At 35.7% G+C, this 14,255-nt stretch overlaps 1 protein-coding gene across 37 annotated transcripts in view; it reads right to left on the bottom strand.

The window, feature by feature from the left end:
• LOC111046754 (CUGBP Elav-like family member 4) overlaps positions 1-14,255 on the bottom strand; it is a 433,104-nt gene that overhangs the window by 139,378 nt on the left and 279,471 nt on the right. For all 37 annotated transcript variants that reach the window (XM_039434497.1, XM_039434478.1, XM_039434476.1 and 34 more), the window contains one exon: positions 6,804-6,852. In XM_039434497.1, the coding sequence (XP_039290431.1) occupies positions 6,804-6,852 (49 nt within the window). The remainder of the gene's footprint in view (positions 1-6,803; positions 6,853-14,255) is intronic.

The raw sequence follows: 14,255 nt of genomic DNA, 5'->3' as shown, positions 1-14,255 counted from the left end.
CGTTATTGTTGCGTCACAGATTCTTGCCTGATAGCAGTATTGTTCCAGTATGTGGGCAATAGTGGCCCACTGAAAAGACTGCAAGTTGGTCATTGTAATGGATCATAGTTGAAATTTTGGGGTAAGTCAGTGAATATCTACTCAAGTGAAAGAACTTCCTCTAGACTAAACAATGTTGTAGGGGTAGGCTATGCAAGATTAGAGTATACCTTTTTTTCAGTTTTAATTATGTTATAAAGTGATAGGATGGTTCTAATTCTAACCTTTATGTTTCCCCGAATGAACGGTGAAAATTGTGAGAATTAGTTATTAGAGATTGGTATACATATAAAACTAGTCCGTTTGATGCAAATGTTGAGTAACGAACTCGATTTAAAATTCTTTGAATCTTACATACTCCCTCAGCACAAACGTGAATACTGGAAAAATATTATAATTCTCTGCTAAAATGAATGCTAAGACTCCAAGACTATAATAATTCTAGTTCAACCGATAAACTCTTTCTTGGCCTCTGTAGAGGCTTCTCATGGTTTGTATTACCTGCGATAATCTGATCGGTCATAAGACTTCTTTTTCATCTACATATTGTGTAGAAACTTTTCCACATTTGTTATGTCAGGTTCATGTCTGGTGCTAGGATAATTTCTACATTAAGTCTCTGAGTCTCTGATAATTTCTACATAAGAAACCCATCTCACACCCCCACCCCATGTAAAGCCCCCTACATATCTGCGAACTCACTCAACTCAGTTTCTTGAATCTACTCACAAAGTGATCAGAATCTCTCCGCTCACACTGACTGAGACCACCAATCACAGAAATCTTGGCAACGCTCCAAAGTGATAACTCTTCATTATTTGAACTTAATTGATGGATGCTCTCCAAAGATCGTCTCGAAGTGAAGAGATTGAAAAAGCCGCCGGGGACTTGAATTCAACAGATTGAGGACGCCAAAGTCGTGAAAGAGAGAGAGAGAAAGATTTATGTATAAGTTACAGGGGAGAGTGAAAGAAGAATAGGTATATAGAAAATTGATGGGAGAGAGAGAATGGATGAAATCTTGAGGAACGGAGAGGAATATAGATGTTGCGGATGAGAGGAGGAGAGAAAGAGCAAGAGAGAGAGAGAGAGAGAGAGAGAGAGAAAGAGAGAGAGTACAAAGAAACCGACATTTTGGAAAATGAGTATGATACGAAGCGTGAAGCTGCGGTGGAAACTTTCCACTTAGGTTATTATTCTTCCCGACCATTCTCTCGGTCCAAAACTATTGCAAGTTCTCACTCCTCGAAGCTGCTCCGGATATGGAGGTTCCTCCTCTCTCTCACGTACCTCCCGAAATCATCATCTCGCTCCTTTCTCACATGTCATCTCTCTCTATCACACGCACAATTCAGCCACTGAACCCGAATGAAACTTGAAGGGCGTATGTAAGCTAACTTTATTGAAATGAAACAGCTTCCTCCTCGGTCATGCTCGGTAAAAGGGGAGGAATGTTGGAGGGAATTGCTTTTATTGCTGGAGGAGGAGGAGGACAAAAGAGAGAATAAGAGGGCGAAGAGGGGGTGGAATGCCAGGGGCAATTTGGTGCTTATTGAATGAAATGAGAAATGATACGAATGTAGATCTGGAGCGTGGTAATGGTTTCTCACCTATCATTTCTCAATCTCAATGAGTAACATACTTTTTTCGATGATTTCATTATTTTATAAGTTTGAAATATCGAACAAATGAAGAGGAATCACTCAGGGTATGAAGAGAAATAAGCCGACAAATGATGTTATAGAACAATGAGGGTACAATAGTTCAAGAAATGCCTTTGTTATACGTGGATATTATGTAAATTATTCGCAAATATCAATTCAACATCAGAGGAAGACGCGTTTATAGTTCTGGATTTTATTGATCACCTTAAAAAACGACACGTAAACTACATGGGATCATATAATAGTTGACCTTATGTTCATTTATTTATTATTTATTTATTTATTAGGCTAGCACAAACAATAAAATGATCGGAAAAAAATTATGATTAAATTCTCTCCAATACTGGTTCCTTCAAGCACGAAGGAGACAATAATTCATCTTCTTTTTTCTGTGCTCCAAGTAAGGAAAGCTAAAATAAACAAACAAATTCTATGATACTGAAGACAGAACATTCTCAAAAAGGTTAAGAATTACTCTGAAATCTCATAATGATTCAGTACTGTAATGAAATAAACCTATTTTGATTGGAAACGAAGTTATTTCCAAAGATATAAGTTGATTGTAAATCATGAATAAATGAATAAATAAATAAATAATGGAAATAAAGCTGCAAGACAATTCATTGAATCACATCATATTCCATCATAAATGGTAGAAATTTTGTTTCGAGTCCCAGCTCCATCTCTGCGTAATAAACTTACATTTTCTAGAAAGATAAGACTTATCAATAGCAGAATCAGCGAGACTACTTTAGGATGATGTAGAGGCTTGAATTACGATGAAAAGTTTCACTGAATAAGTATGAAGAGCAGGACTTGAACATTTAAAGAGAAAGATACAGTAGAGTTGACCGGCAGTGAAGTATGGACTAAGGGACACTGAAGAGGTGCATTAGTTAATTAGAAGGACTTTCAAGGGGTATCTGTACATAGGAGAGGTGCGTGGGGGGGGGTGGTAGTGTATGGAAGTTTCTGAACTAAACAGTCGTGACCCCCTCTCCCCCCATCTCACTCCAACATCCCCTCGGCCCACTTCACATGATGAATGCTCGTTCTATTCAATTGCAAGTCTGACACAGGCCTATTTATTAGTGCCCTCTTCCAATTTCCATTGCCAATTACTGGCGACTAGAATTTCACCAGATTGAAACAAAGCCGATCCTTGCTCGTCCTCTTGAAAACAACGCAACTCCTGAGTGGACACTCTGAAGGCCTATTCGGCAATGAGCCCTTGCATACATATTCCCAAGCGTCCCTCGTTGCATGAATACATACATGAACCTGGGACATCAATGATGATCGTTTGTGACAAACTTTCAAATTTAATGAGCATGAATTCATGAATTGGTGTACGCTTGCAATTGGAACATCCACTAATGTCAAAGACTGCAATTTGAATGCTTTGATTGACTGCCTCTATCAATCAGAGACGGTCGACGGTGAAGCACCAATTGGAATTTCATAATTATTCAACATCAAAGACTCAAATTTGAATATTGGTCACTTATTCCTTCCTAGCTTGTCAGTGACGAATAATCACGATTATTCCAGTTTTGTTCAAAAAGACCGGGTTTTGAATCTCTTGAGTAATCAAGAATGTTCAGGATGAAGATTCAACGGATTAAATTGTTCAGTATATAGAATTACACATAATAAATTGAGTTGGAATTGTTTGGACCTCCTCTATCAGAATACTTCTAAGTTGGGCCGGGTTAGACCAAACGGGCGAATGCTTTTTCTGAACAAAGATTGATTAAGGCTGTGCAAAGGCTGAAAATAGACTTTCTACTCATGATATTTTTCCAAGTTTCTCGATTTGTATATGATGAAGCTATGAAAATGAAAAAGTTTTCTCAGGAAAACATTTTTTTTTCGATCATTACTTTTTGAGATATGAGCGACTGAAGTTTGAATTTTTAGGACAGAACATTTCAAATTCGGTACGATATAAATCCATGAGACTTAGAGGATGGATTCTCCATGGTATTGTTGATCTAGTAAAACAAATATTTTCTGAAAATATCAATTTTTGGAAAAGTTATTCGATTTACCAAAAATAACTCAACTAAAAGTTATTCCTGTTTTTTTTAGTAAATTGATTTTCTAACTTAAAGATTCACTATCTTAAAAATTGATATTTTCAGAAAATTTTTGTTCTACTAGATCAACAATACCATGAAGAATCTATCCTCTGAATCTCACGGATATCCTCTAAATCTCTTACCGAATTTGAAATGTTCTGTCCCGAAAATTTAAACTTTAGGCGCTCATATCTCAAAAAGTAATGATCAGAAAGAAAAAGTTTTCCTAAGAAAACTTTTTAATTTTGATAGCTTCATGATATACAAATCAGAAAACTTTGAAAAATATCACGAGTAAAAAGTTTATGTTTATTTTTAGTCTTTGCACAGCCTTAAAATCTGAATCTAACAGTGTATTCATACACTTTTGGAGACATAAATTGTCTTGCTTCTCATATGTGGGGTTGTTTCTATGTGTTTTATGCTCAAGAGCATCGTGCTGTAGCTCTATTCTCGTTTGGTTTGAACTCAGCCTCACACAAATCAGGCCCCAGTAATTTTCAATGGCCTTTTTCAACTTGGGAACGCACTTCAGATGTTCAACAGGAATCAAATATACTATCATTTACTGTATGAATATCGTCATAATAGGATTGAATCCAAGAGGTAAATTGACTGTCTGTTCAAATAAACTAAAAAATGTGTTGATGTGATCGTCAAAACTTCCTTCTCTTAGAATGCACTCTGTGCTGGGAGAAGGAGAAACAGAACACTTCAAATGAAATTCTGAAACGCTTTGTTTTCCCACAATAGGAGAAGATATACTTGATTAGGAAGTCACCTTGAAGTCAGTTAGTTACAACTTCATTTTGGAAGTTATTGATCATTCATTATGATAATATATTATTGAACATGATACTAAGAAGCCTTTTCATGAGTTATTCCTTGAATAGGAAGCCAGAAACCTTACGGTAACTGACGGCTTGCAAGGAAACCACTTTTGGATGAATAGAGTTTTTTGAAATAATTAATTAGCACACTTCGTAATGAAAAACTTTATTGGAGGAATAGAGAGCTATTGAAACTGCATTAGCACAGCAACAGCTTTGCTAACGAAAAGTTGCTGACTTGCACAAAATCTATCCAGCCAACCGAACGTTCCATCATTTTTAACATAGATCGGCTTTCAAAATATTACACTGTACACCGTTCATTGAGTGCCTTGCAATTCCAGGTCGCCCGTGATGCACTGTACAGAGCGGGTGAAGGAAACCTTGCCTATGAAAGAAACGAAAAGCTCGGGCTAGAATTAGTCGCAACGAAAAGCTGAAAAGAAAAGCTGGTGACGGGGGAAGTTGGAGGGGAGCTGTTTTCAGGGTGAAGGGGGTTAGGGGGATCCCACTTTCATCTTCGGCCCTAATCTGGCAACCTCAAAATCTGATTACCGAATGAATGAGCGACAGACGAGCGCCATGAAAGAGAGGGAACGTCTCTTTTGCGCCACTCACGAAAACGCTGAGCGAGCTGGGTGACTGTAGGGGGGGGGAAACTGTGGCAGGGGGCTGACCGAAGACCCATCCATTGCCTATTCATCTTTGGAGGCACGCGCAAATTCAATTCCAGTTCACCAGAGATAGAAAGAGCCATTTATAGAGACGGAGAAAGTGATAGATAGATAGAAGTTAGTAGGGAGAGATAGTGAAGAGAGCACTATTTATTGAGAGAGGACTATTATATTGGAAAAGAGAGTAAGTGATAATATTCGAGATTCCTTGATATATAGAGAGAAAATGAGATGGAAAGTCTGAAGGAACAAAAGAAAAGTAAGCAAAAATAGAAAGTTTAAGGTGTGTGAAAGGAAAGATTCAAAGAAAGAAAAAGAAAAAGAAAGTGATTAGAAAAGCAAGAAAGAGAACAAAAGGAAGTTATAGGATTGAATAAAAACACATAAGTTATAGGACTAATATAGAGAGAAAGAAAGTTATAGACGTTGATAGAGAGGAAGAAATAAAATGCTAGAGAGAGAGCTTTTAAAAGTAGTAAAGAGTGATCATAAAAAATAATAAATGTATTATATCTATGTATAATAGAGAGATGGAGGAAAAATAGCAGAGCAGAGTGATTGTCAGACAATGACAGTGGAAATAAGGATAGAAAATAGAGTTAAGGAAAAGTCGTTCATTGAGAGATGGTCATTTTCGAATACTTGAATGCACGTTTAGAGAGGAAGTTGAGACTTGTGAGCGTTACAAGATTAACGTTCAACGTTCTCTATTCCGCAATTGAAAACTACTAATTAAAACTTAATGCTATAAGTTCCCATTCAATAATTCATCAGAGTTCATTACTCATTGATGAGAGTAAAGGGTTAAAAAACAATTGTTATGCAATCTAGTCAAATCATTTTGGAGAAATAAAACGGTATCAAGAATATGAAATCCTAATGTGTCACAATCGATTCGCAATTCACTACCCTGATTAACGAAGTTACAATTCCAAATTCTCTATTCAAAATAATTATTCAAGTACATAGAAAAATCAATGTAACGAATCTTAATTGACCTGTTGCCAAGAAAAAGATCAGAGACAAAAATAATCCAAAGTTGGGTTAACAGTAAGAATGAGGACATATTACCCTTATACCATAAAATGGATCTCTATTAAAATAGAGATAAAAGGATCTCTATTAAACGGTGCCTTCACTCTATGGAAATACTCTATTAAAAAACTGATAATACACATATTGAGGACCAACCAATTCATGATTTCTATAGTAATAATTTATATTTAGCTTTAGGAATATTTTTTTTCAAATTTGCCAACCCAGTCAGTGTACATAGAACATCAAAAACGTGACAGTAATATCTCAAGAATACCTGAAGTAGGTATAATGAAAGTTTGACAGTGTTACGAAGACCGGTTAATCTCAGGTAATATCAACACATAGTCTATATTGCAGTATAGATAGATTCAACCAATCCAGAAACAGTTCTCAAGAGTGATTGCTATAATCTTCAATTAATGAAGTAGTTACTGAAGATCTAGTTAGGTAGATTGAAAATTGATTACAAAAACTCACCTCCACGATTTTCACTATCTGCTGGCTTAACCTGTATAGGTCTGTTCATCTGAAAAAGAAATAAGAAGTAAGTTTGATGTCAATAATTCACCCTACTAATCAAACATAAGAAGCGCTTAGCCATACTCTGCATGAATTAAACACGCCATTGAGTTTTATGTACATAAAACATATTTTGCACTGGAAATCGGACTCAAATTGGAAAGTGGATAAATCATAACCTAATTTTTGGACTAGTATTTGAATCGAAATTCGGGGGAAAAACATTTTTGGAAAAACATCATCCCTCAATCATTCTAATACGTAATACCAGAATGAATCATTGAATAAATAAATAAGTAGTTTCATAGGTAGAGGTTACATGCGGTTTCATAAAGGAACAATGTTATTGAATGGAGCAATCTTCTTTGTGAATCACACTACCACAGTCAGTCAGTCACATTGATATTGATTCGTTGAACAGTGATATCAAGCAAGAAAATCGGAATATCGTTGATTGGAAGGTAATTGAAGAATGTCCTGTCGAAATCCAATTAGTTTTGTTTCTTAAACACGAGCTTATTAAAAATTGAATCAGTTACCAATTCTCAAAATGGATTCTATTCCTTTCATGAAAAACTGAGTTTTATATAAGAAAAATATTTATTCAAAGAGCTCTATCATAGACTGATCGTGAAAATATGAATGAGCTCGTAACTGATACGTTTGTATTGAAAAGAAAAATGCAATCAAGGTATCATTCACATTCAATTCCATCGGTACTTTGATGTTCATTTATGATTGTAATTGAGTTGGAATTTGACTTTCAAAACCCGATATTATAGAAATACTACGCGGATTGCATCATCATTAAGCGTTTTGAAACCGGGCAAATGATGCTCAACAGAAAACTTCCCAGTAATGAATTACTTTCGTCGATTTTTCAACTAATTAAATCCGTGCCTAAGCTATGAATTGCTCTTTAGAAAGTTTTCGAAAGCCGATGGAGATGTTTCAGTTCGTTGGAAAGGGACAGAGATAACAGCTAAGTGCTGTATGCCATGAATAATTAAAAACCAGTTACGTATAACGGCTGAGCTACATAAAGTCAAGTACTCTGGGGAGGGGGCACAACTTGATAAAGGTAAGGGTTTTCGTTTTCAGAGCTTTCTCCTACTTTCAATGGGGGAGGTACTTTGTTGGGTGTGTGGAAGGAGAAAATAAAGAAGCAAAATGCCGTCAGTAATGAGGTAGTTCAAATTGGGAGTAGGGAAGTGAGTGAGGAGATTTCGAGTATGCTGTACTCAAAAAGCTGGGGGAATCTCGAGTTTAGAGTTTTTAGTTGTTTCCAAAACCTCCCCCACGCCCTCCAAACGATCTCAAGTGATGGTGGGGAAAGCCCAGAATAGATTGAGGGATTGAAAGGGGGTGGGCAAGGGGGTAATCAAAACTCAAATTGGGTTCTATATCACCACGTCAACCCACTACCCTTTGGGCAAAGATTTTTCCTGGCCGTGAGTGATGGGTAGGGTGGAGATGCTGTAAGGGAAAGTTCATGTTGCTGGGGGTTGAGGGAAAGCCTCCAAGTACCAGCTATTTAACAGGCCGCTATTTCAATTTGTATGGTGGACCTGTCCTGTCCTTTGCACTCAATGTAGGGCCGGCCGAGAGTGTGAGGTCACTTTTTGTTCCGGACCGATTGTTCCAAATCAGAGCCTGTTGAAAGACAAAAAGTTGTGGAAGGGACAGAGACAAACTGGAAAAAGAGGTTGAAAGGAAGAGATCATGACTTAGTCCAGGAGAGGAAAATAATACATATGAGAGATTTATATATTCATTAATCTAGTATGTGATTTTTACTTTCATGCCCATTACCATGGGTAAGGAAAGTATTGCTTTTTTCAATAAGCTAGACAGCATAATAAGTAATTCATCAGTTAGTATTAAAATAATCAATCACTTGAAAAACAAACCTTAACCTTAACCTAAATTATTTACATTTGGGAGAGGAATAGCACAAGTTTGGCTTATTTTTTCTTTCCTTATCATTTTAATAATGTACTTATTGTATGAATCAATAGATGAATCCTATAATAAATAATCAACAACTGATTATTATCAATTGGAAAGCATGGTGACAATGGAACAGTGCTCTAGAAACTATCCCAAGTCAAAATTTCAATACTATATACACGTAACAAAAGCCATGTGTCGTTAGAGGTACAAAACAGCTAAACAATGAATACTGTAAGATGATAATTGGGTCTGGACTCCAAACTGCGCACTCACAAATTGTAATTGCAAAGGCAACCGGTAATTTGGTCGCTGTCTCTCAATCATTAATGGCCAGCGCAGCGATCGATACAAATTCAAAAAATGGGTTCTTCCGGTCACAGCCCGTGCATTATTTACCGGTCATCCTGTACAAATAGCAATGAATAATCGGGGGTTGGTTTTAAAGGGGATGAAGCTGTTTGTAATGCTAAAATGGGGTGAAAAGGGGAACGAGTAGGGGATATGACCTCCATTATTATTCTAGTACTTTAAACTGCATCACAAAGGCGGCAGTCGACGCATGCATTATGCACCCAAACGGTAATTGAGTAAATTGCCCGCTTTTTAGCATCAAAAGTCATTTGTGCTTGTTTAATTTTCATACGTGATAAATTGAAAAATTATTTGGGGGAATCAAAATACAAGTAATTTTGGATTGTTTTCATTGAGTTTATAGTAATGAAACTCTCAATATTTAGATATTATCATACCCAACTTGTTCTATAGGACTACTACATATCGGACTATACCACTTTTACTGCAATGATAATAACATCAAGGTACCCTTCTTATCTATACATTATATTTCATCAATAATGCATGATAATTATTATGTTGATGTAATTTTCTTATCACATATTATGATGCTCGTGTCTACGAGATGATAAATGTAAGAAATCAAGCAGAACATGCATAGTTCTATACATATATTTTTTAAATTAATAAAAATAATACGACATCACGTACGATGTAACCTAATAACTTGTAGTACCCTCTATTAAAAACTTTGAAATAATAAATTGTTTTGAAAATTTATTTCTCGACTTGCGATGATTGACAGGTTCATAATGTGAGAAAAAGGACCGTGCGTTGACAATTCCCACGTTTGTGGACAACGTGAAATATGTACTGGCGGAGCCATCCCTGAATTTAACACAAGGATATATATTGGAACTTCTCATAACATTTTTTCTCTGATTTGGTATTGATAGGAGGCATTGAAAAATTGAATGAATGGAGTGAATTTTTCACGTAAATAGATAGAAACCATAAAACAGTCACCATAATCAAACAAAAAACGATTGAAAGTGTGAAAATATATAAATAAATTGACAATAAAGCTATATTGGAATATTTATGTGAAAATTATTGATTCCTCAGTTACAGACTTGACATCATTCTCATGTGTAGAGCTTCATAGTTTGCTCACAGTATAATATCCATGGTCTCCTAACAACTAAGAACAAATTATTAGTTTTAATTGAAGCTCTCGAACCTGCAAGTTGGAATTCACTCACTCTAGTGGATTTATGAATAATCTTAGCAAAATAATTCTAAAACAACTGGACAAAACTCAATCCATATTCTGTAATAATTAACATTAAATTACTACTGGAAATAACGAGGAGAGACGCGTGCTTTGAGCGTCTCAACTTAGTCACACTGATAGACCTTTATTTCACTTTTCTAAAACAGAAATTCTTCATAGAAAACTTTGCTGTTTTGTAGAATAACTCTCCTGCTTAGTTATGTCTTCAAAATTCGTTGAATTCATCAATGTTATATCTCATCGAATGAGAAATTCCCTACTCTCCTTGTCACCACGCTAAGAATTCACCTTCATTCCGAAATTCCCGCCTCAACAAGTCACCGAGACTACGGTACAAACAACAAAGCTAGCTTCAAAATCAAACTTCAGTACTTTAGAATCTTTTGAAACGCTCTTCCGTGCGACTAGAGTTGATTTTGCTTCTCGGTCGATTGAGATAAGTCCGAGTTTTCATCTCTTTTCAGGAACACTATCGATGCGAAAACAACTTTGCCAGACGTTTTGCCAGCATTGCATGTATTCTATCAACTTCTCCCAACTTTCTCCTCATTTCTTTTATTATTTGTAATTCCTTACTTCTTGTTTTCACGAAACAACTTCTATCTATAAGAGGAGGAATCTTTCCATCCACCCACGAGTACTTTGCCTCCATCAAAAAACTCCCCGAAAACTCGTCACACGACGACAAAATTCTTCCTCCATTTTCCGTCGAGTTCCTCTATTTTTCTTTTCGTCTACTTCCATGCTTCCCATTCGTGCTCATTGAGGCGTGAAAAGAAAGCAGCGAAAAGTGTGCGACAAGAAGTGGGGGAATGACGAAATAGCATTAAAAGTTTCCACTCTCTTTCATATCCTCGTTATGCTCCGCCATGTTTCCACACAACCTAACATCATCATCACCCTTTCCACCATATTTCGGCTAGAGCCGTCAAATAGTAACAACAAAGAACGGATATATACGACATAATATATTTCGCTGCAGTCCTCCTCATCTACCCAAGTATATCATCCAGAGTACTCAAAGGTATAGTGACTGCCGTGGACTAATGAAATGATTTTTAAAATGTGAGAACACTTTATTATTATCAGTGCATGATTATATTCCAATGCTGAAATGATACTCTATGAAATTTATAATATTACATTAATTGTACTAATCATATACTATAAATTCACAGTAATATAATTATTATTAAATTTCATTACATCTATTTTCAACAGATTAAAATAATCCGAAGCGCTCTACAGTGAGTACTGGTTTTAATAACTAATATTTAAAAATCTGGTGTGGCGCACTCACACAACTTTCCTTGCCGTTTTGAAAATTGATCACCTGACGCTAGTGTTGCCGCGCATCTCAAGTCTACTATAATTCAAAGATTTGAGCCAGCTGGTGACAGGACAATAACGCTGGAGACACGTGAGGTCTGCTATCTCTTCATAGTGAATCATTTAATAGAATCAACAGTTGTCAACAGTTTGCAATTAGATAATCACATTTTCTCGAATTTCAAGCTTATTTTTAATTTTAGGTGAAATGTTATTGTACATTAATTGTAGAGATTCTCATGCTCGATCTTTTTCACTCAGAATTTTTCGTTCAAATTCTATCTAAAGCCTGATAATCGAGAATCTAAAATCAAACTTCGCATAGATGGGGCGAAGCTCCTGAAATTTTTACAGGTATGGGACTTATCGATGTCTATTCTAGGTATAAGTTTAATCAAAATCATTGGAGCCGTTTCCGAGAAAATCGCGAAAAATCCTGTTTTTGACAACAATTTCGCAATTTTAGCCGCCATCTTGAATTTCATTCGATCGAAATTGTTCGTGTCGGATCCTTATAGTGTAAGGACCTTAAGTTCCAAATTTCAAGTCATTCCGTTCATTGGGAGATGAGATATCTTGTAAACAGACGCACATACACTCATACACACACACACACACCCAAAAACACTTTTTTTGACTCGGGGGACCTTGAAACTTATAGAAATTTAGAAATTGCGGTACCTTAATTTTTTCGATATTTTTCGATTTTTTCGAAAAACAAAATCATAGAATGATTGTGAATGATAGGACAGGATTTATAACCCTTACCATTTCATTCCAGAATTTTGATTAGAAATTATTGCAAAAAAGTTTGTTTCGTCAGTTATTCCAAACAAAATAATTTTTATCCCAAAATAATGACAATGAATGAGTATGGTGATAATATTGTTATAGTCGTGATCCAATGTTTGCAGGGGATGGGATGAAAAAGATAGAAAAACATTCAATAATAGAGAAGTATGACGCTGTCATAACACCCCAAAATGCTCGCATTATAACAACAAACGAAAAAGAACATTGTACTAGTGCTCTAGAGCGAATTCACTCTTGACACAATTTTTATCTCACCAAATCTACTGCTCGTGTCACAATCAGAGTTCATTGACCTTCATCTCGTACCCTACCTACTTTTTATTCTCACCCCAGTTGATATTCTTTATAATGTCCGAGGGTGCACAGAGCCCCATCCGGAGGGTTGTAGTGCATATGGTCTAGGACCTAGGCGGGTTTAGGGTCTATGGTATGTTCTGCCGAACTTATAAGAATCTGGCTAACTTAGGGCGCATAGAGCTACTGTACTCTTATATTATGTTATTATATCTTTATATTGGAGAGGCTTCTGACGCATGCATTGAGTCCCTGTTAAATGCAACTCCAGATTGTAATTCAAGGTATATGAGAAAAAATTATATTAATAACCAATAAAAGAAGAAATCCTGAAGTAAGAAATAAGCACACCATAATTGAATAAAAACACAAATATGTTGTCAAATTCTACACAGTTTTATTCGGTATACCATGGTCATGTGGTTTCGTGACCACACCGGTCACATTTTCAAGTTGAATGAGCAGTTATTTCAATCGTAGTAATGAAAATTTAAATTTAAATTCAAATCCATTTTATTGCATGAATTAAATACACAGTTGAACATATTTTACAATAATAATTGGTTCAATTTTTAATGAATTAAGATGTACGCTTATTATGTTGTAGTCAATCACACTTGATCATAATAAGTATTGTACAAAAAATCCTTATGAAACCAAAATGTGAAAAGAGGAAAAAAATACATGCATCTCATCCACGAAGGCTTAAGCCTGTGTGTGGAGAGGTAAATGTTCGAGACTTTATACTAGTATTATCTAGTACATAGAAAATTGATAGATCCAATATGAATACAAGAATCAAAAACAGTGGTTTTCTCAATAAAAACAACACAATTGAAGTGGTATTAAAAAAATTCAATCAATGTACTCACATATGCAGTGGAAAATATCCATCTAAAATCAATGAATTCAGACAATCATAATAATCGTGTTGTTTGGTATTAACAGTTACTGGAGGATTTTGAATATTCATAACTGTATTTCAAAAAAACCATCACATATGAGAATTATAACTCTTTTACTTCATATTGTTACTTCTCCAATGATTTTCATTGTTCCTTTCTGAATACTGAACTGTCAGTCGTTTTACACACATCAAACTGAATTCAATCCGATAGCAATGATTTCCTTAACTCAATAGAACATCCATAAATCTTTCCGGTTATTTTTTCTCAAAGATCTTTAACAACACAATAATAATTTCTTCCATGTATTCAGAAGTCACTCGCAATCACGTCATCAAGCAACAGCATTACAACAGAGTTGATAGCAAAGTTGATATCGGAAACCAACCACACTCATAGCAATTCCCGAATCCAACTAAACCCAAAAGTCACGTTACTGCGTGAAGGTGCTAGAGTGGCTTGACAATTGCCGTGAATAATTTATCGGAATTTTCTATAGCATCTATCGATCCCACGATGGACAATCGA

This window comes from Nilaparvata lugens, chromosome 8 (assembly GCF_014356525.2).
Source record: "Nilaparvata lugens isolate BPH chromosome 8, ASM1435652v1, whole genome shotgun sequence".
NCBI classification, from domain to species: domain Eukaryota; kingdom Metazoa; phylum Arthropoda; class Insecta; order Hemiptera; family Delphacidae; genus Nilaparvata; species Nilaparvata lugens.
The sequence above is the reverse complement of the archived record's forward strand: the minus strand, read 5'-3'. Positions and strand labels throughout refer to the sequence as shown.